Here is a 24444-nt window from a genome sequence, read left to right on the forward strand (position 1 = left end):
GAGGAGGGGGAGGGTGGTTGTTTGAGCGAGAGCCAAAAGTCTTATTATCAACCATTACTTTCTTACACATACTCCCTCATGGAACATCTTGCTGCCTTGATGGATATTTGTGCACCGGTATGATGAGGGTGCAGACTTTATCTACTTCTCTTACACAGTGGGCTGACATTTTACACACACTCACAGGCTTCATAACATAAGGCGCAACCAGTTCCATAAATTCCCAAAACAGACTCGGTATCTGCACTCGGAGCGTTCCAGTCGCTGCCCTTGCACCCCGCTCTTATCAGACCTACAGTCTTCTGCTGCGAGCCGCTATCATCCATCTAAATCTTGTGGCTCGTACAGCGTGTACCTGTAGGTGGAGGCTGCGTGATTCCAGAGCTGTATCCCTACACTAATCTGAGGTGTGGTTGACATAAAACACAGGGACAGCCAACATATAAACATACATTACAGTCAGCTGTGTTCATGATGCGTCTCAGTTGTTTGTCTTCATGACTGTCTGCTGAAGATACCGGCATACAGGACACCTCCAGGCAGCTCGGGTCCAATATTTTATGCCACTTTTGTTATTAGTTGGAAGTAGTGCTGGGCCATACCACACTTTTATGATCGATGCTGATGACTTTTTTTGGCATATCCTATATTTGATACCTGATACTGATACTTTCAGTGATTACCTCCACCAAGGAACAGTTATGTTTTCATCACTGTTTGTCTGTCTGTTTGTCTGTTAGCAAGATAACTCAAAAAGCTATAGACGGATTTTGAGGAAATTTTCAGGAAATGTTGATACTGGCACAAAGAACAAATGATTAAATTTTGGTGGTGATAGGGGGGAGACTGATCTGCCTTGTGGAAGGTCTGCGCTCTCCAAGTGCTTTTCTAGTTTTTTGTTTTTTGTTTTTTTTTTTAATTAAAATGTTACACTTAAAAGACATCTCACATGACAAATACTGTGCATTCTGTGGGATCTGATCGACAGTATATCTGAATTAAATCCAAAACTATCATTTAGTTCATTATAGATCTTATCAGGTGGTGTCGTAATTTAATACTAAATGGATAAGAAGGTACAGAGGATCAAAGAGGCCATCTGATTGTTTAGGGAAGTATATTTCACGTCCAACCAATTATTTTTCCACCCACAGCTGCAATCACTAACCCTTATTTAGGTTATCTTTCTCATTACTTTCTGTTCATAACTGATTCTTTAGTCCCACCTCCCTAGTTACTGTTGTTACTTCTGTCATGTTTTCCCCTGTCATTCCAACAAAAATAATAGGCAACTTATGTAATACCAGTCATGAAATAACAAAATATAGTACTAATAAGTAGTTAACGTTCAGTCATTGTTCAGTGGTGTTTATTAGTGTACAATGTTTGTCTGTTGTTCATTTAGTTTTCTTCTTCTTCTTCTTCTTCTTCTTCTTCTTCTTCTTATTGTTATTATTACTACTACCTACACACTTATTTTACCTATTTTTTACTTACAGGGGAAACCCAAAATAAAAGAATAAAATAGAAGACTAGATTAAAGACATAAAACAGCTATACAATTAAAATCAGTGTCTTACAGAAGAATAAAAAAAATTATAATAATTATTTTTATTATTATTAATAATAAGAAGAATTCTGTTATTTTACCATTACTGTATTGCACTACTGCTGCTACTGTAAATAGACTGACATGTATACTTTATATCCTGTTATAGTTTACGCTTTATACTGTTTATTTATTCTTATTCTATTTTTTAAAATCTTTTATAAATGCATGACGTTGGACATGGTGAGAGAAACAGTATCTCAATTCTCTGTATGTTATGCATCTAGCGAAATGACAATAAAGAATATCTGAATCTTTGAATTTTAGATACATATTTAACTTATTATTACTTATACTTTCTTATTGCCTATTTGTTATTATTATTATTATTATTATTAGTAGTAGTAGTAGTAGTAGTAGTATTAATGATTATTATTACTACTTTATCATTTATTACTACTAGAACTTCTACAACTGGAACCTTAATTGGAACCTTAATTTCTCAGAGAGCTCTGCCCAAGGGATCAATAAAGTTAATAATAAATAACAATCCGACTGAACGTCAAAGAAAGGTGGAAACGTTGACATGAATAAACTTTTGTTGTAAGTTTGTAGGTGTTATATTTGCAGATGCATGTAGGTTTTTTGTTTTTTTGAAAAATTTTTTTTTATAGTTTTGTCCTTATCTGGATGTTTCAGAGCCAGAGGAGGGAGTTGGGTTCTAAATGCAGATAGTATGGTCCAGTGGAGGGAACAACTCAGGGGCAACAGGATGTCTAATCCTTTACTCTGCTCAGATACACACTGTTGGGATTAAAGCTGATCTGTTTGGACATAAACACACTTAGACACATCCAAATATACATCAAACACAAATACAACTGTATAGGCCAGTTTGAGCGAAGTTCATGTTTAATTAACTCAATTTTTATTTTATTTTTTATTTTTATTTATTTATTTATTTTTATTCAGGAGGTTGTTTGGTTTTGTTGTTTTGTTTTGTGTTGACTTTGACTATTATTTAGTTGTTCAGTTTTCTTAATCGTCAAAGACCGTCTCTGGGACCTTGGACTCTCCTGTCTCTTGTTATTTTGTTTTTCCAAAAGTTTTGAACATACAGCATTTATTGCCACACATCCCACGTCACAGCAGAACCTGGAGTTTTCAGTCAGCTTTGTTTCAAGTCCCAGTTTTCACATCTTTTTTGTCTGAGAATAGATGAATTTACCAGAGTTTCTAAACATGATGATTTTGTCACTGTGAACACAGACAGAACCTCAGTTAGTTTGTGAATTTCTTATTTAAAAAGTTACAGATGTTTTCAATTTGCAAATTAGTTTTTTATCATCAGCTAACCTTCAAATCATTGTATGTTAAAGGTGGGGTGCGAGATGTTTTCCTGGCACATTTTTGCTTAAAATCCCCTTCATACCCCAATCACAACCAATTAATTAAATGCTCTAACACAAAAATAAAAAAAAAAACGTAGTCACCTGTGGAATGAACAGGACTGAAAAAACACCATCCAATCATTTTCAGCACCCAATCAAAATGATTGAACGGTGATATGTCTATCAAAGAAGAAGTGTAACGTGTAACGTTAACCAGATAGGTATGAACTGGGGCTGTTCTGTAAGAGCAGGGGTGTTGGAGGAGACTGAATGAAGTATGCATGGATCAGGGATCGATCTGGAGTCGGAACTGGGGTCAAAGCTAGAGCCGGGGCTGGAGCCGGCGAATTGTTGCTGTGCAGTGCTTGTGAACCCTCAGGAACAAGCATTGCACGTGCCAGTACTCTGGAGGCGTGGCTTCAGGGGGATGTCTGAAGAAAGGCGTTTGGACTTTTGAATTGAGTATTTTCAAAATGTAGCTTGCTCAAACCATATTTCTAAGATCTCGTACCCCACCTTTAAGTGGGACCTTTTCAAGGAAAAACACTTCAAATCATATATATTGAACTTACTGAGGATGAGATTTGAACATCGTAGACCGTAGGGTTACATACTAAAGTATCTGTCCACATGTACATTGGAGCACAAATTTATGTGTCCCAAGGCTCTCTTATCTCTTGCATTGGGGGGTGGGGTGGGAATGTGCCATTTATGATAAGAGTCTGTTTGTAACTCTAAAGTAATACAGGAGTCGTGTAACGCATTACAATTCTTTTAAATTACTTTTAAATTACAGTAACAAGTAATCTTGTAATCTGACAAAGTAACTTGCACAACACTGTCTGTTTGTGACTACATTGTCTGGACCTAATATACCTAAAGAATGCATCCTCTGAAAGGCTCAGTGCATTCCTGTAGTAAAGCCCTCTTTGCTGGCTCCATGGCCTCCTCCAGGTGAATGAGGTAGCGCTTCAACAAGCCCCTATAAAATGCTCATCAATCACTGGGCCTAATCTCAGGTTCTCACTGGCACTTTCATTGTGCTGGTCCTTTCTATATGGCTGCCTCCACATAATGCCCCGCTCTGCCTGCTTTGACAGGCCTGCGGCCCTGCAGCTCCCTGCCATGAGAGCCATTCTGAAGCTGAGAGCCTTTGAAGTAAAGCAGTGGAAAAACCCTCAGACTAATCGGGACATCTGGAGAGCTGCTGGGTGAAGCAGGACAGAGGCAGAGGCTTAACTTTTATGTATAGGTGACCCTGCATGGCTTTCTGAGGAAGACAGACCGCCACTGCACCAGCTTGAATGAATCTCCAAAACTAAAGAAACATGGACAATAGAAAACTCCTCATGTCAGTGTTTAGTTTCTATGGCTGGATAGGCAAAATGGGCAAAGCAACCACAAGTACCCAAGTACAAAAAAGAAAAACTTCACCTAAATGTCAACAGAGTTTGAAGATGCTGGAGCATTTTTTCTAATCACTTGAACAGACTCAGGTCACTTCTTCCATTTTTCTCTCTTCGATCTTCACTAGCAATTTTTTTTTTTGTAAGTCTTCCAATCACGCTCCCCATTCTTTGCAGAGGGAACCAAAACAGCCCTATTCAAAAATAAACACAGCAATTTTGTGCGTGTTTACCTTTCATTCTGCCATATCTATCTGTGATTCTGTGCTCCACACCGTTCTGTTCTATTTCATGCTACAAGGAAGACGTGGTTTTTTGGCCCACTGTACAGATGAACAGGCCAGATAGTGAACACTACTATTATTCTACACAATCATTTTGATCTTGTCCCCTTTTGCTTTCTGTTGGATTTTTATGGTGGCATGCTGACCTGCCTGAATGTCAGGTTTCAGGATAAATGATAGTAATACAGTATAATGCTGTACTGTTGCCGAGTGGAGATCCATAAAAACAGCATAAACTGTTTCAATGTTAAGGGTTATGTGAGAGAGTTTTAAAGCATATGAGCATTCAAGATTTAAGCCAAGGCTTACATTCCATTCTTGTACTTTATGTGCGTAATTTACAATGTGTTTTCCTGTGAAATTAAGTCAATAATTTCTATTTCAATGTATTATCCTGCCTATATCAGGATTGATGTTACTATATATGTTACTTGCGTGTTGATATATTTTTGAAGCACATATATGTGGCTTCTGAAAAAAAAAAAAAAAAAAAAAAAAAAAAAATATATATATATATATATACATATATATACAGGGTGGGGAAGCAAAATTTACCATATTTTGAGGCAGGGATTGAAAGACAGTTTATGACCAATTAGTTTATTGAAAGTCATGAGAATTTATTTGCCACAAGAAAATTGACATAATAGAAAATGTTTTTATTCTATGTGTCCTCCTTCTTTCTCAATAACTGCCTTCACACGCTTCCTGAAACTTGCGCAAGTGTTCCTCAAATATTGGGGTGACAACTTCTCCCATTCTTCTTTAATAGTATCTTCCAGACTTTCTCGTAATAGTTTTGCTCATAGTCATTCTCTTTACATTATAAACAGTCTTTATGGACACTCCAACTATTTTTGAAATCTCCTTTGGTGTGACGAGGGCATTCAGCAAATCACATACTCTTTGACGTTTGCTTTCCTGATTACTCATATGGGCAAAAGTTTCTGAAAAGGTATGGATAATAGTGTTAGGTATGATTATGACATCAATATATGTTTGGTTTCAAAACAATTGACGTAGTGCCTGCTGAGAAAAAACAACTAAATTTTCATTGTAAATTTTGCTTCCCCACCCTGTATATATATATATATATATATATATATATATATATATATATATATATATATATATATATATATATATACATATTAATGTCAACCTGGTTACTAACCTACCTGTTTTGTTTTGGTCTGTCTGTATTTGTCTTCTTGTGCTGTATGCAAATGAATACTTGAATACTGAATACTTTAATTTAATGATTGTGTTGCCATGTGACATAATATTGAGGCAAAACAAGTTGTATATATCACTGTGACACTCTTGGCAAAAGTAGCTGATGTAGGACAACTGTTGCTGATTTAACCCCTTAAAACCCAGCGCTACTTTTTCGGCTGTTCCCAAATAAATGTATCTCTACATATAAGCTTTTTTAAGTGATTTATCACCATTGATTGTCATATCATCCTTTGTGTTTTTTTCAGTGTAAATCATGTATTTTCCTATATTTAATTCACTGATCATGTAGATGTTCATAAAAGCTCTGATTAAAGCTGAGGGTTATATTATATCAGAAAAAGAGAAAAACTGAAGAAAAAGTGACTGAACATAAAACAAGTGTCTCCATCCACTGTCATTGATCCAACTCCATGGGTTTTACTTGTGAATCAGTGTTGTAGAAGATGACGGTGTTTCCACGTTCACTGAGGAGCCTCTGAACATCCAAATGGGTCATATATGATGACCATGAAAAGACAAACAACTGTATTTTACACCAATTATTTACATGGATTGATAGGATTAGTGGCTCAATAGGTATTAAACAGTTTATATCAGTAAATGATTTTGGTCACCAGTGGCTGTTTGGGTCTTTATGGATTAAGTAAGTTCCTTGTGTGTTATAGTTTTCTATTTTTCTACTTTTAGCAATCATGAGTAAATGTAGAGATGTAGAGAACAAGTTGTTATTTTACCAAGTGGGAGAATGAAGCTGGAAACACACGTCCATTGATGAGTTGGATTGAAAAGATATCAACAGTTAAACCAGATTACCTGCTCACCACTTCATTTTGAGAAAAAGAAAAGAATGATGTCTGCGCAATCTGTAAAGTGTGAGCGATCAATGCTCACACAGATAATAATGTTTTCATTGACTTTTGTTTTGTTGTTCAAATAATTCTCAGAATGTTTTTCTTTCTGTATCTGATGTAACACCCTCATTCCCAAGTGATGGGTTCTAGTAGAGAATAAGACTGGTTACATATGGTAAACAGTTTATAAAAAAAAAACAAAAAAAACAACAACTAATCATCCTTTAACTGTTGTGGTGTCAGTTGTATTATTGTGTACTGAATATCATAAGTTTTTGAGCTAGTAAAAGGGGATGGCATTGTTTATTTTTTTGTATGTGGGTTTTTTTTTAGACAAGACAGAGACTTCAGACAGGGTTGGTAGCACAGGGGAGAAAATGTAAAATAAAAGAAAGAGAGATGGGAGAATATTCAATGCCTGACCTTGGATGGTGACTTTTGGATGCTCTCTCTTGGTGCACTCTGGTTGGGTCAGTGGGTCAAACAACAACAGGGATGAGGTCGTTGGGTGCGCAGAATTCTGTGCGCAAACACTAGGGAGGAGAAGGAGCAGAAAGAGGCTGGCCATAGACAAGGGGGTGGAGTCCTGCGAGGACGCTGTCATGGTGATGACCTCTCCTCTAACTGCCAAGGTGGGCCTCTGGGATGCAGCTGTATAAGGACAAGAAGATGAGAAGAATAAATCCGACAACTCTGTGATCCATTTTCACACCTGACTTTAAAGAAAAGTATCTCTCTTTGAGTCAGTTCTTTCAAACTTTCAGTTCCTTGGGGCTTCAAGCATTGAATCCAGCTCAGAGGAACAGGAAGAGAATAAAAAATGAATGCAGCGGTATAAAATTTTGGTTAAAAAATTTTCACAAAAGGACACTATATCCGTGGGATAAAAGCAAAGATGTTAAGCAACCAAAGGGGGGCTGGAGAAGTCAGATAGAAAGCTGAGTAAACTACAATACAAATGAAAAAGGAAAGGATAGAGATCGAGAGGCTGTGAAGGACAGAGTGGAAAAACTACCCAGAAAATCCTTACACTTCAGAAATGAGCCCCCTGAAAGAAGTACATAACCCCTGACCCTCAAGATAATTATCTAAAATGTGTAATTAAACTTTGGAAGTTAATTTAATGGCTGATTAAAATTGGAAAATTGAATGCAATAGTGGACTGTTCAATGAGGCAGAAGTTTGCACAAGTCAATGAAGCAGAAATGAATTTACTTAAAATGTGTGGCTCACAGAGATGTGCTAGGAAAACGTTTGCCTCATTTTCCTTCCCTGCCCAAAAGAGCTTTTATCACACGCTTGCGATGCATATCAATACATGAATGACTTACAGACATTTCTGTGACCTCCATTTTCGAGTGTTTCGTACACACAAACACCTCAATGCAAAACGCACATACAGACACTTTTCTTCTGCCTCTTGAGTAAATGCAATCTCCTCTAGTCATAACATATGAGTCTACAGTGCTGAGCTGAAACCAGCAGTTCATCATCTCCTGCCCTGCGCGCCTTACGATGTTAGCTTAGCGAGGTGTAATATCATTAAAGTAGATTAAAAACTCAGGGCATCAACTTTCTGCAGCACTTTGGCTGGGCTACATCTCACTGTAGTGTTTTCCTTGCTAATGCTTCAATCAATAACAAATTATTAGCTTGGTTGAGTTGCAAATCAACCATATTATCCTGCAATCAATTATTCCTCTGACTACAGCTGGTAACTAATTAGGCAAATGCCTTACAATACCGTCAATGGCCCCTTGCTACCGCCACCTAACACACTGTTGATAAGACAGGAGGACGGTCAGGGGACTTGAGCCAAAGAATGAAGGGAAACCAGGTCCTACTGTGACTGAAAAAGAACTGCACATGAAACCCTCTGACATCCATGTGGTCAGCAATCAGGGTTAGGGCTAACGTTAAGACATGTTTGAGCTCATATAGTCTAGGTTGTGTGTTAGCCACATGCTAAACACAGAGACTAAGATGTTCCTTTTCAGATTCAGACAAATTTGAAGAATCCCTAAACCAAAGCAAACTTTCTCTTAAAGTGCACCTGTACTGCTTGTGTTTACAACATTAATAGTGCTTTGTGTATTACTTATAAACAAGAGAAGCGCAAATTTAGTAAAAAAAAAAAAATCGCCATAAATGCACCACACTGGACCTTTTTATTATGTGAATTATGCACAGGGGCAGAACCTATGGGGCCGTTGCCACTGCCAGTCAGGTGTGACGTACCTGTGTTGATTCCGGGTGATCAAGTGTGAGTAAACAAGCAGCCGTCAGGGAGCGAGACTGAGTAAAAAGCATGTGTTTACGCTTGTTGTTTGTGCAGCTTTGCACTCCACCATTATCAACACTGGCCGATAATGTGTCATCTTAGACTGGTGTCTGCTGCACAGGGTCAGTGACCCATCCATCGCAGCCCAGGTAATCGGACAAATCAATGACACTGCATCACTACCGGTGTTGGAGCAGCCCATGAAAGAGGCAACACATCACTGAGAATGAATGACTGACGGAGTAGTGACGTAGTACTGGTGTGTACTTGACAAATGGCTATGATGTAAGTTATAGGATGGAACTGCTATTATTATATGTGATCTTTTGAAATAGCTCCAGGTAGCCTTTAAGGTCAGGGTTAGGCTACAGATATGAGTAAGACACTTTCAGGCTTGCTCTGAATCATACGCATTATTGTCTTGCCCTGACCAAAAAGTCTAAAACATATTTGTGCTAATTCATGCTTTGTTGTTTAATACTTTTGTTGCTGCTCGTCTGTTGTTCTCTTTCAGCTGTTAAAGCCACACCATAAAATACCACAATAATAATTGAAAAAAGTTTATGTTCCTCTAAAATTGATTTTCCTTTAGGTGCATGGAGCCCACTTGAGGCAGAAGTTTCATGTCACCCCTGGCCTGCAGATATTACATTTTCTAACAAGGGTTTGTTAGTCATAAAGACACTAAACTGAAAAAAAAAAAAAAAAAACTAAAAGAAAACTAGAAAACATGACAAATCTTTTCCCTATCTTAAAACTTCTGGTATCTGCCACTCATGTGGGGGGTGGGGTGGTGGTGGTTACACCTGCACCACATTTGAACTGATGTAATTTAGCTTATTCCTGACCACATGCTAAACAAAGATACTGGAAGTTATTTTCTCTTAGATTAAGTTTGACATATGCATTTATATGCCTATCCTTACGCAAAACTTAATGGTTTTAAATTTTTTTCTATCCTCATTTGTTTCTCAACCTTAATATTTTGACCAGCAGAGTCTTTCCTTATTATCTTAAAACCCCGAGACAGACTGGTTCTTAATAGCTACAATTAGGGCTTTATGAAAAAGGCTTGATGGTAAAAGTCTCACATGATAGAAAAAAATAGATCTATGAAAGTACTGTCTTTTATCTAATATAAATGTAAAATCATCACACTGATGCAGTACATCTTCTAAATGTTATATTACAAAACAACTGCAAACAGTTGAATGTACCTGAAGACGATGAGAATGAAAGAAAAGACAAAACATTGTCATGTTGGCTATACACATATTCAAATTCTAGGGACACCTTTTCCATTACCAGAAGGGGGGGTGCACAGGTGTCGGGGTTTTTTATGCAGCTGAGTATTCATTTACATATTCGTGGCATTTTACTCCTTTATTAAATAACAGTGAAACAACAGGACACAGAGGCAGATACCCATGATGAAGGTCTATGGGGGGCATCTATTCTGAAACATTAGGACACCACCGATTCTTGTTTCTAGTATCTGCCGCACTAGAACGAGTGGGGGCTTAATTCACATTAAATCACACAGACCTGAAAGTCAAAGGCTGATGCTACAAATCCTCTCATTAGTCCAAAAGCTAGACTGAGAGCAGGAGCCATGAGATCAGATGACAGATGAATAGGACTTTGGTGTAAGTTCAAACTTTGGTGAGCAAGTTATCACAGCGTGGACACATGGGTGAACCATCCTGTCAGCAGCCGAATGAGGTTTATGACTAGAAGGGAGACATTTCTGTAAGTCTTGTCAGAAGCTGTGAACCCAGACACTTCAATCTCTGCTCTGAAAAGCTGCAAAATCCAGCCATGGACAGCTGGTCACACTCCATTTTGGGTCACAGCACGTGGGCAGAACTGACGAAAGTTGTGTGCCAACATCCACTTGTGTGAGCGTGTGTGTTTTTATACCAAGCAAGGCCACTCCAAAGAGGCCTGAATGGAGTCCATCCAATTTTCCATCCTGCTGTGTTCTGGATTAGCCACACTTTGTCTTCAAGTTGGTGGGACGATCTATACCATTGGGTGAGCTGTCTCCACGATCATCGACAAACACACAGCAGATGCTTGAAAAGACTCCCTGAGACATGTTTGTCTGTCACTCAGACACCTTAGCACAAACAGTGAGTCAATGAAAGGTACACTCAAAGTCGGAACTTAGAGGGAACTTGTCAAAGATTGGACCAATAGATCTACTGGCACGTCCCTTGTCAATAACTTTGTGACAAGTGAGGACAGAACTCATCTGCAGTGAAAATGCACAGGTACTTGTAGTGAAATGTTTAGGACTTTGGGACAGCTGTAGGACTGATCCTTCACTTTTAAGACGGATACTTGATACACAAAGTAGCCTATCTTGTAGATGTTGGGTTATAGTTCTATTAATAGCAGCACACTATGGCATCCAGTGGAGCTCAGATTAAAATAATTGATCTAGCCTATCTACAGTTGTGGAAAAAACTTATTAGACCATCAAAAATCATAAAAAAACAATGGTTATGCAATCAAGTGCTAACTCCTGTGTGTATCATGTGACTAAAACAGACAGAAATGATAAAATGGAATGCCTGAAAGCACTGTTTTTGGCTGTACAATGCCATAGCTACTGATGTAAGAACTGAAGTGATTTTGGTTATTATCAAGAAAACCATGAAAAATGGATAGATATCAGCTCTGAAATTAATTCTTATGAGCTATTTTTGTTGTTATCATTGTATTTCTCAAGGCAGATGTAGCTTTAGTTGTACCAGGTATTAAAATGAACAAGAAATTGAAGAAAACAAGGGGTGGTCTTATAATTTTTTCCGCAACTTTATCTATCTATCTATCTATCTATCTATCTATCTATCTATCTATCTATCTATCTATCTATCTATCTATCTATCTATCTATCTATCTATCTATCTATCTATCTATCTATCTATCTATCTTTAAGGAGAATATCTTCCAAGGGTTAATGCATACCATTGTCATTGACATCACATCCAGAGAGATACAGGGTTGCACTGCCTCAACCCCTCATTACAAAGATGAACACATAAGTCCAGTGGTCCAAAAAGCAGAGCTCTACAGACATGTGGGAAAAGTCATCTGTCCTCACAAACTTGTACAATCAATGGATCAATGAACAAACTGAAGTGAAAATTAGTCCATGCTTTTATTACATTCAGACTAGATTATTGTAACTCACTTCTCTCAGGCCGTACCAAACAGTCCTTAAAGACCCTTCAGCTAATCCAAAATCCTGCTGCCCGTGTACTGACTAGAACTAGTATTAGAGACCATATTTCTTCTGTGTTGGCTTCTCTGCACTGGCTCCCTGTAAAAGCTAGGATAGACTTCAAAATACTCCTCCTCACTTACAAAGTCCCTCATGGCCAGGCACCTACTTATCTGAAAGAGCTTTTAGTTCCATACAATCCATCTAGAGCACTACGCTCTCAACATGCAGGCTTACTGGTGGTCCCTAGAACCTCCAAAAGTAGGACGGGGGCCAGAGCCTTCAGCTATCAAGCTCCACAATTGTGGAGCCACCCCACTGCCTCGGTCCGGGAGTCAGACACGCTCTCTATGTTTAAGAGTAGGTTAAAAATGTTCCTTTTTGATGAATCCTATAGTTAGGGTGGCTCAGGCTGCTCTTAGTTATGCTGCTATAGGCTTAGACTGATGGAGACTCATCTGGATACACTGAGTTCTTCTCTGCTCATCCTCCTCTCTGTTCTTCTTTCTCCCTGACCTTTTCTCTCCTAATTTTCTCTTCTATTTATGCCCCAGTGAATACGTGTTACTGACCTGACTTCTTCCCCGGAGTCTCTGTGCTTTATTGCCTCACAGGTTTTCCCAGGATCATCACAGTTTTTCCCAGGATCATCACAGGTTTTCCCTGGATCATCAAAGGTTTTCCCTGGATCATCTCTGGACCTGCTGCTGTGGTCCTGCCTCTCTCCTGCCTTCATCATCATCACTCACTTATCCATATAGTTATGATAGTGTTTATTATATAGTTCTATAGATGGTAGAGGTTTCTATTATTTGTACAAACTGTTGTAATAGTAGTATATCCACTGTTAGTACTTGTATTTGTAGTAGAAGTATTAACAGTCATGGACCTTTGTTCTGGTTTCAAGTAAGTATGCTAACACCAGCTGATCTACTTTTGACAGTTCTAGTTCAGTTATCTGTGCATCAACCGCATCCATGTGTCTCCCCCTACTTCCCCCCCTTCTCCCCCTCTCCCCCAGTCTCTCTCTATCTCCATCGCTCTCCCTTTTTCTCCTTTACTCTCTCTCTTTAACCCCAACTGGTCAAGACAGACGGCCATCCTCCAGGAGTCGGGGTCTGCTCGAGGTTTCTGCCTGTTAAAGGTAAGTTTTTCCTTGCCACTGTCACCAGTCACAAGTGTTTGCTCCTGGAGGATTCTGTTGGGTTTCTGTAAATTGGCTTAGAGTCTGGTTTCGACCGACTCGATATGTAAAGCGTCATGAGATAACTTGTTATGATTTGGTGCTATATAAATAAAATTTGATTGATTGATTGAAATTCATGCACCAGAATAATTGTGGACTACATCATATCTGTTTACAAGAATTTTTCCTGACTTTGAGAACCTACATCGATAGTTTAAAACAAAGATTGGGCCAACACATTTGTGCTTGTTTTCCAATACAACATTTTAGCTTGTCGTCAGTTGGTATTGATAATCCTGCCACGAGCCCATCATATAAGCAGTTTACAGACCCAGCCCAGGAAAGTGGAAACAGGAAAAAAGCGCAACGTCTTTGGCTGTCAAAACACTAACTAACTCTGAAACAGTAGAAAAGGGGTGTTATTGTTAGATACAATGTCACATTATGTTGGGTTTTGCCTTAAAATGTCTCCAGTCTGTATCTTATTTTCCCTCTACATTATTTTTCTTGCTTTTTCTTGTCTTTGGGTCCTTTGCTTCTGTTTAACACTCATTGTGGCAGCACACCCAGACAGTTTACAGCAGACACACCATTTGACCTTAATGTTTAAGAGCAAGGCCTGTGAAGGTGCACAACTTTTACAACATATCTCAACAGGATGCTTCAGAATAGTTCAACTTGTTGTAAACAACCTAACAATACAAGTTGCTTTTTCTCCCAGTTGTTGCAAATGAAAAGTCAACATTGTTACGGTGCTAAGGTAATTATGGAAAGCTCAACCTAGATAAATAAAGGTAAGCCTTCCTCTCATTTCCAGTCTTTATCCAGATGGCCGCTAGTAAATCTAAACCTTTCCTGAGTGCAGACTCTCATAAGCCCCAGCCAATGCCAACTTGTATCTATGGCAACAGAGCAGGCAAGTTGGTAGTCAAGCAGCAGGAACCAGGTTGAGTGTATTTCGGCACAGACCTCGACAGTCTCCCAGGGGAACTGTATGGCAGACTGCCCACTGATACAACAGTGTGTGTGGAACTGAAGTACTAAATTATAGTAGAAATGTGAGCAGTAAGTGTTAGAAATGTGGGACAGTTTTGAACGTTTGCTGTATACCTGTATATTTGATTGGCACCTTTCATTGATGAGGTGTAAAGAAAACTGCTGCATTGCTATTAAGAGTCATAAATGGATGGCTAAATGAAGTTTCTGGGGCAGGACAGAGTCAATGAATGATAAAGAAACAGGTATCAGATTTATAAATGATCGTTCCATTACAAAAAAAGTTCATCTCTTGACTCACTTCCCTTCTAACAGCCTTGGCTTCAAATGTCAGTGTTCATCTGTAGCTGAAGAAAACGACAGAGGGAAAGAGGCTGGGCAGAGAGCCATAAATACCACTCCTCAAATAGTCTCCCCTGTATTGTCAGACCTATTTCATTCCTCTCTCAGCAGGTGGGTCGATTTTCCATATACTAGCTGTAGACCTCACTCCTTATCTTATTTAACCCTTTCCTTTTCTCATCACTCTTGATTTGATTTGTACTCTCATCTACCACTCCAGACACCACTGTAAACCAGAGCCCCCTTACACTAGCAATACAGTTTGATTTACACTTTAGCTGTGGTAATGTTTACAGTGGTAAGGTTCATCTGATCTACTTTGGAATTAAGTCCAAACTAAGCCAACGATTTTCACAGAAAATTACGTTTTCACTTCCTGTTGCCAATTAGTTAATTGATTTTTTAATGCAGTGTTTATTGCTGTGTTTCTCATGCCCAGTTGTCATTGAACATTGTGTTAAACAGTTGCAAAGAAGCTGAAAATCGCTGAATTCACCAAACAACACAAGGTAAACCAGTAATTGAGTTACGATTAGGTGACACTTCTACGTCAATGACATTGAACAGTCAAATCATCAGGTAAAATAACCACTTACCAGGTAGAAAACATTTATCACTGGAACACATAATGGTCTACAATGGCAAATAATATGTTATTTTAGACTAATGCTATGTTGATGTTATTTAATCATATTTGATCAAAGACTAAAAAGTCTAAGATTGTACTAAGTAATGAGTGATGGTTGTGTCAAAACTGCTCAAATATTGTTGTTCAAATTTGGCATATTGTGTAATTTTTTTTCTTCTTAATCCTACCCACCAGAGAAAATACCAGGAAAAACAGAAAGAAAAAGAAAGAATGAGATACAGTCTCAAATGGTTACATTATATGGTTACATATTAGACAGAGCTAACAAGTAATAACGTGAGAATACTGATTATTGAAGTACCTGGATCAAATTCACTGAGGACAAGAGGAGTTAGGGTGACTGGAGGAGCTTATATCTAATATCACACTGGCTGTATAACTCTGACTGTAAAAGAGAAAAGAAATACACATATGTACATATACACATACACATAAAAGTGCAGTAGTGCAATAACGTTAAATTGATCAAATTCATACTTATTTAGAGATAATTTAGGAAGCAGAAGGCACAAGATTGAAGTCTTAACTTGTGACAGGGCCAGGCAATATCGCAAATTAATTAGATTAATCTACATTTCCAGTTCTGAAAATGATGAAAAATCCCTAAAGCGCAAAATCAAGATTTTTCTTGATCAACAAAAAATTGAAATGCAACCTGCTTGCTTCTTGTAACATATTAAGAGTGAAAGTTTTTCTCCAGTCATATAAGGTTATATAATTTAGTGAATAATGAGTATGTTTTGAGTCATGTTTCAGTGTATGTAGCCAAATCATTCACACACAGTTGATTAAAAGTATAAATTACCCCCACATTTCCCAGCTCTAACTTGTGCTGATACTTGAACCATTTCAGCCAGTTCTCAAAGGCCGAGGCACCTTTGTTGGTCTTTTGCTTCATTTCAGTCCAGCCTGGGAGGGGGGACTACTTCTAATTACAACTCAATACTAACTCGCTGAGCCCAATCTCATTAGAATCTATTACGATGCTGATTAAATTGCTTCTGGCCCATTGGGAGTCAGCTGCTGCCTGTATAAAAGAAGTGCCTATGTTTTGGCACTCTGAAGCAACACCACTAAGGGGGTCTGTGTGACCAGTGGGGGAAAATAAGAAAGACATTTGTTGCTCTTAACAAAAGTTTGCCATCAGAAACAGTAGATATGAAATGTAATTGGCAATTTCTACTGCAAAGCTCTGTGAAGGTGCAATCTTTTCCCTTTTTTCACTGATTCATTAGAGGTGATTATACATCATTGTTAAGGATCTTTTAGCAAGATTTCAAGTTAAGCCCCTCCAGAGCTTTAAGTGAAAGAAAAATGTGTTGTTCCTATAAAGCCTGCTGCTATCTTCCCAGTGCTCATCATTAGCTTTCAAAAAAAAGGAATACCAATAGCTCCTCGTCGAAAAGCTCTCAGGAATTCACTCACACCCACAAAGATGAATTAGAACAGACGGAAATAACACCTGTTTCCTTAAGGAACTGAACACAAGATCAATGCCTCTGATTCGGAGTGTAAATCAAGCAGGTTTTTAAACAGAGCAAAATGGAGCGGAGCACATTTTACACTCATTTTATTTCACTCGCAAAAGCCCGTTCAGTGAGCGTACATGTGTTTAATCAAACCAACAAATCACAGCGAGCTTACAGCCTTGTGATAAATGCAGACAACCACATTGCGGTTGCATATTGCCACCATATTCCCATCCTATTCAGCCTTTGCTTCCCGTGCCCCCGGGAGGTTTGGTCCAGCCAAGGCTACATTGACCGTGTCTAATTCAACTCAATAGCTCAACCCTACCAATCTCTTTAATGCCCGCACTGCGATAGCGAATGGGCTGGGCCAACAGAGGGCCTCATGGGAGTCCTGAGGGAGAGCAATTGAATATATAGATAACACAAATGGGGGAAGGACATTGGAATGTTGCATGAAGATGGTTACAGGGTGAGATAGAAGATCTTTTTTTCTGTTTTTTCTTGGAAAGACAGGGTGAGTGAGGGGTCAGGGCAGGCTTCTCTTGTTATTGAGTCGCTTCACTCATGCTTGAGAAGGCAAGACCAGCCAGAGAAAGGACCTTCTATTAGAACAAGAGGAAAGCTGACCTGAAGACTGGAGAAAACGATGTATATGTGTGTGAGCGATGGTGCAGTGTTGACTGACAGGGCTGATGAGGTGGCGGGGTTGACAGGCGCTGTCTGGATTATGTCTCATATCAAGTCAGAGGCTGTGGTGGAATCAAGGTATTATGGAGCCTGAAGGAAGGTGGCATCTGATACGCCACCGTGGTATTGTCAACTGAGATGTGACAGCAGAGGAGACAGCAAAACACAAACACACAGAGAAAAGATAAAGGATATATTTTGATGTCTCTTATTTATTTTTTGTTTCGTCTTTGAAGACCCTCAAAAGCTTCTTCCTCTGTTTGAATTCATGATTTTTATCCAAACCTAGAACTACTCTGTTTGTTTCACAGGTGAGATTTCTGTGTTTTTCTAGAAAGTTTTCTTACAGGTTTGAAGATTTGCAGATAAAGTCAATAAAGAAGTCAATTCCATACACCAGTTGGAATTTAGATATATTATATTCAATTTGATCAAATTCCACAGTCTTGATGAGCAGAAGTTGAGGCTTTACATCTTTATGGATTTTTAACTTTATTAAAACGTCTATGGAAGTTTGGCTCAGGGATATGCTTAGGACAGTATGATGACACTGATCTTATGAAATTGCATTGTATGTCACGCCAGTTCTTATGGCATTTGGCGTGCTATACGTACGCATTTTTGACCTTTGTGTGTTATTAAATGGCATTTGATTGTGTGTGAATTTATGCCAAGATCTCCAGTTCACATAACCCTAACCCCCAACCCTTATTGTTATTTATTGTTATTTATGTACAGCATTATTTACACCAAATATCCTACAGCTCTTGCCAATCAAATTGGATATAATTCTGATGTTCATCACTACCAGAGCCTCAACTCAAGCTCTAATTACATTACCACGCCCAAAAACTAACTCATTGAAAAGCACTGTTGTGTAGAGCTATTTCATAATGGAACACTCTTCCTTTAAATATTAGAAACATTTAAAGTAAGAAATCATTTAGAAAACATGTCAAGTCACTATTCAGGCTTGAGAGTTACTAGTCTTTTTATGTTACCATTTTGGGAATGTTTTTTTTTTCTCTCTCTTTTCTTTCTCCTTCTCCTTCTTCTTCTCCTTTCTTTTTTTTTTTTTTACTGTAACTGGATCTGTGTATTGTGATTTTGCATCCTGAACTTTTTCATTAATTTATTTTTTTAAGAGGACCCCAGGAAGACTAGCCCAGCGTCGGCTAATGGGGATCATCAATAAACAATAAATATAAACATGAAACCCTAACCCTCGGTGCGTGGTATTTGACATGCCGAGAACACACACATGGAAAGCTTATAATCTGTACAGATAACATGCCAGTTAAAAGTGGCGTGTATATTTACGCCAGTCATTGGTATGATAAACATCAAAATGTATGTATAAGACTTAATTTAAAATGGAAAATCTTCTAAAAGTACAGTATATCAATTAAATGGTTGAAATTAACTTAGTGGGTTTTAAAATGCATGGCTTTTTGTGGATTAAAAAGATGTGACTTTAGAGGCTTCCAGATGGGATCAGATTAATAAATCTCAAATAAAGCCTAAAGATATTATTAACCCTGTAAAACCTGAACCATTAAATCATTGACAGAAAATTCCAGTTCTTTGAAACTGGAGCCTTTATTGGTCCTTCTGAACTACCAAAAAAAAATTTATTTCAAATATCAATTTCCATGTATGAGTTTTAATTTTGTATCATATTTGATACATCGGGTCTCAAAGCTCAAATATAATTCTTTTTGAACAAACAAAAACATAATATAACACAAACATGTCTAACTATTCAACCTTTTCAAACTTGCCAAAGTTCTGTCTCCTTCCTCATTAATGACAATTTTGTAATGTCATTAAAAAGGCCTCCGGTGAACGAGTTAGTCCCCCAGGGTGGATTATCCGTGTATTACATGTATCAATTGTTTACATCAGGTCTTTCAAGAAAAAAAATGTAGAGGGCTTCAAAACTCATGTATCAAATATGGTACATTTGGCATTATAGGGTTAAGGCCCATTGCTTATTTGTACCATTAGTCATAAGGTTTTTTCAGGACATTTTAATATCATCCTCTAATCCCAGTCCCAACTGATAACCATGTTTAACAATACTGTTCAAGTTTGACAGTTTATACCTGTTACGGTCTTGCACCTTTGCTCAGTTTGAACACAGAAATGGTCATACATACAGATATATTTAGCATCATTAGAGGAATTCACTGATGCTGTTATACTATTAATTCCACATCAGTGCTTCAGCAAATTCCATCTGCTGTTGAAGAAGATGAAGCTGAAAGCTCCACAAAAACAGGATCACAGTATTTCATCATATTCACACACAAATGATTAATTTCCTGCTTCAAATTAACAATCTGTGTGGCCTGAGTAGTGATTTCTTCCATCAAATTAATGACCAGTGCCCTTGACTTATTAAATTATGTCTTTAATTCATTTTCCTAAATTAGGCTTGTACTACTGGCTTATTGCAGCAGTATGATCTGAATCAAAGACTGTAACATACCAGGGCATACACTGTTAGTAGATGGATACCTGTTCACTTTAGCTCAACAACAGATAACCAAACAAAGTAGTAACAATCAGGAGAAAAGTAGGTGTGACCAGGGAGCAGTGGGATTGAAGGACAATAGGGGCTTTGGAGGAGATGACACACCAGTCTGCAGTCTTAAGAGGTTAAATGGACAGACAATGCAGAGAAGCCAGCATAGACCGCTATCAGCTTTTCTTAAGTCTTACATTCACACACCTATGCAGACAAACACCTGTCTGAACTGTCGTGTGTGTACACTAATCTATATGATACACTGGGAAATCCTCCTACATACAGGTTCAAACCTCGCCAGACTCCCACTTCAAACACACCTGTAACAACCACCCATTTTATACCTTTCCACATCCCCAGTCTGTAATAACACACTCCGTCTGGCCCTCAGAAACTCTATTATGATTTTCACTTGGCACTGTCATCCACAGTCTCACACCTTCATTCACACACACACAAACCATAATGTGATATTATCGAGTGCATTTCTCTCCATGTCTACCTGATACTGTTTCATTGTGTGAACTTGGGGCCCTCAGGCTGGTATTGATTTGAACTCACCCAACTAGTTCGGAGAAGCTTATAGGGAGTAAGAGACTGTTCAATTTTGTCCACCAGTTTCACATTAGAGAGTTACTATACAGGCTGAGTGTTATAGAGAAGGTGCTGCAGCAGGCCTCCACAGCAAACCAATCCCACAGGAGAGTTAGAACAAATATATATGAAATGAGCTTCAGGTGTAAGGACTGTTCATGTTTGAAGATACCCATTTTAGAGACTGTCATTAAAACAGCCCATAGGTCCTTTGTGTTTGTGCTTAGGCTGCATGAAGTTTGTGTTGGAATCTGTGTTCATACTGATAGCTAATAGCTATATTAGCATTAGCTAATGTTGTACATTGTTGCTACTAAAGAAGTGCTGAATAGAAGCAGTAAGTGTGTTTCCACGGGCCACATGTATTTAAAACATTGAATATTTGCATCAGAAAATGTTTATGGAAATGGCAAAATTACATGAAAAGGTTATTTGAGGTGGAGTTTTCCTTTCTTTTTTCTTCTTAAAAACAGTTAAGTAATTTATTAATTTATTTAAAATAAATTCCTAAAAATTCTCCTGAAGCTTCAAACATTCTTTAAATCATACGTCTGTTCATTATAGTCATGTTTAAGATAGCTTACATTGCCAACTTTTAACAATCGCTAGAATATTTTTTCCCTTGTCTTCTCTGATTATTTATAAGTTCACTTAAGTCGAATGTAATTGAATGGAAATATGGCTACTGTATGAGCAAGTGAAATGATGTTTGCAGAAAATTCAAGTGTTCTCTATTGCAGTCATGTTGTAAGCAAGCAAAACTTTATTCATATAGCACCTTTCATTCCAGATGGAAGTGTGAAAGATGAATTAAAGCAAAAAACAAAAACAAACAACTGTTAAATGTAAAAAAAAAAAAAAAAAAAAAAAAAAAAAAGGCAACAGTAAACTATTAAGATTACACACTAAATTCAACTAAGCTAACCTAATCAAAGGCAAATTGTCTATACCTATATTTTCCAAGTTATTTCTTTCTTTTTTTTTTTTCACTGGTAGGAGTATTACAGAAGGAAATTCAAGAATCAGACGCAGGAGGCCACATAGTCTTTAGTAAAGTATATCTTCACATAAAAATCTGGCAAAAGTAGACATACTAATTTAACTTCTTTAAGGCAGCAAAAGTGGAAAAATTACAGCCTCTGCAATGAACTCAAAGCATAAAAAAGAATAAAAAGTGCAAACTAGACCTTTGAAGGACATTGCTGCTGGCTATAACTGTGCAAAGGGACTTTACCCTCATGTCATTTTAATACAACGTGAAGATTATTAAACCATTCTAACTTCAAATCAAATAGAAAGTTAATATACTGTATAATTTGAAAATTAACTTTGCTTCGATATGCAAATTAGCTGAACCATTATATGCCTTTTGTCTACAATCCCACTAACTTTACTGTCATCTTCTATGTGGTTTTCAGTTTATTTTTTTGTGTCTGAATGATCCATCCATCCATCCATCACCTTCAAACTACAATCTCAAACCTGTTTTGAAGACTACAAAGTAAAGATATGAGTTAAAATGTAGCAAGAATTAAAAAGACATTAAAAATAAATGCTTATCAAAAGTGAAGATGCCCCAAAACACCACTTACAGCACAGTAATGAAATACTTCTGCTTCCCACCTCTAGTGCAATAAAAATAAAGACACCAAGAAGAGAAACAAGCACTAACATTATTGATTCATCTGACTGTTTGGCAGAGTTACAAATATGAGTCAAAATCCTTCAACAGTACAGCTGAGAACTTCACCCGACCTTTGTAACTTGTTCACACTTTGAGATTAAAAGTAAAAGATGTCAATAGTAAATTCCTGGGTGATATCTTCAAATTGCTTTTGTAAAACCAAGACTCTATGGCCCAGTGATATTTAATTTACAACAGATAATGGTAAAAACAATGTGCAAGCTGAAACAACACAGATGTGATATTTTTCCATTTTAATTACTGGGACTTATTAATTATTTTTAAGGGGCATAACTCCAATCTGTCTGGCTTAAACTAATAGGACCTGATAGAAAGCTCAAGGATGATCTGCAGAACAGGAGAGATCTACTGACTGATAGTCTTCAAATCTATAAAATCTCTTTTTGTTTCTTGAAGATACTAGAGCATTTGCCTCTACAGCATGGGTGTCAAACATAAGGCCCACGGGCCAAAACCGGCCCACCAAAGGGTCCAGTCCAACCCAAGAATTTGGAAAATGCAAAAATTACTCTGAAAATTATCTTAGTTCAGGCTCCACATTCAGCCCAATTCAATCTCAAGGGGTTGGACACATAAAATACTATCACAAAAACCTATTTAATTTAACTTTATTAAATTATTTGATTTAATAACTGAGTTGAATGAATTTATTTTTGGTTTGTACATTAATCATTGCACTTAGTATGATAATTATAATCAACATAAAAACTAAAAAAGGAATACGCTAGAAGCAAAAGCTTATTTTTATGCTTATCCTTTATACCTGTACACTGCTTACATTAAATTAAATACATTCACACCATGAATTAAAAAATCAACAAGAAAACCATATCTACCATCTCAATTCAATATTCTTAAATGATTTTAAACTTAAGGCATTTTTTAAAACTTTGTCAAAGAAGTGAACAACTTAAATTCATCAAGTCCATTCCATAACACCCACAACCCAAGTCCATCTAGACTTCACATTTGTCCTCACTTTAGTCCATTCACAAATATAAAGATCTCTGAAATTCAGTGGTGGACCGTGCATTTCACACCTAGGCCTTCAGTAGTGCTCCGTCTGAATCAATCCACCCCTCAATAACTATGTTATGGTTATAAAAACCATCTTATTATGCAGAAATGCAGTATAAAGAGCTATTGCATCACTGATAAATAACTCGTATAGCCACAATAAATGCCTTTACTGAATAAACAAACCCAGGGTGCACGTCTCCTTCTACTGCAGCTACAGCTGCGACACACATAAAAAAGCATCCATAATAACCTCATAAGCTTGCAATATTATTTAAGAAAATAGCAACATTTTACTCACCAAAAATTCTGATTATTTGAACACAAAATCCATCCTCTTTTCTTTCCTCAAAAAGAGTTCAACTACTCTGTTGTACAGATTATCTATGCGGGTACCGGGGGTACGGGTCGTAGTTAGTGGACTGAAAGTGACGGACAAATCCTTTTACTGGTTGTGACCAGCTTGCTAGCTTCAGAATTGTCTGACCTCTCTTAATGATGTCCAGCTTTTCTTGAAAAGTCCATCTTGAAAATGGCTTTGACGATAAATCTGCAACCAAATCCATTTCTTCTCCTCCTTCTGCCATTGTGGGTTGAAAAAACAGCTATTAAACCAGCACAACTATATTTCTGTTTGTGCAGCTCCCTACAGATACAGTTTGCTAGCTTTGGCTAGTAAGCTCTCTGACTATCCAGTCAAAGGGTGTGAATACACTGACGTTACCGTACGCCTGCTAAAAGACCTTGGTGCCGCCAAGTCAAAATCTGATTGGTTGAAGCAACAGTTTCATCAAGACTTATGGTTTGCTTAGAGGGCCTGCAGAACTGATTGTAAAGGCCTCCAGGCAGTTTTCTTTGACTTTGACCCTGCCTGGTAAATAATGATGGCAGAAATGCGATTGGTTAAATGCTTTAATATGAAAATACATGTCTGAAAACAGCACAACCAGGGGAAAAGCTATGAAAGGAAGCAGACAGACCATTTGGAATTATTTAAGAAGTATTCATGGACAAAATATAATTAACATCAGTCTGT

The 24444-nt window shown here is 37.7% G+C and overlaps 1 protein-coding gene across 6 annotated transcripts in view; it reads right to left on the reverse strand.

Moving 5' to 3' along the window:
• The window catches only part of sema5ba (sema domain, seven thrombospondin repeats (type 1 and type 1-like), transmembrane domain (TM) and short cytoplasmic domain, (semaphorin) 5Ba), a 364937-nt gene that overhangs the window by 213027 nt on the left and 127466 nt on the right, over nucleotides 1-24444 (reverse strand). For all 6 annotated transcript variants that reach the window (XM_030125702.1, XM_030125703.1, XM_030125704.1 and 3 more), the window contains exon 3: nucleotides 7144-7371. In XM_030125702.1, the coding sequence (XP_029981562.1) occupies nucleotides 7144-7324 (181 nt within the window). In that variant the 5' untranslated portion in view covers nucleotides 7325-7371. The remainder of the gene's footprint in view (nucleotides 1-7143; nucleotides 7372-24444) is intronic.

The sequence above is a fragment of the Sphaeramia orbicularis genome, chromosome 21 (genome assembly GCF_902148855.1).
Source record: "Sphaeramia orbicularis chromosome 21, fSphaOr1.1, whole genome shotgun sequence".
Lineage (NCBI taxonomy): Eukaryota > Metazoa > Chordata > Actinopteri > Kurtiformes > Apogonidae > Sphaeramia > Sphaeramia orbicularis.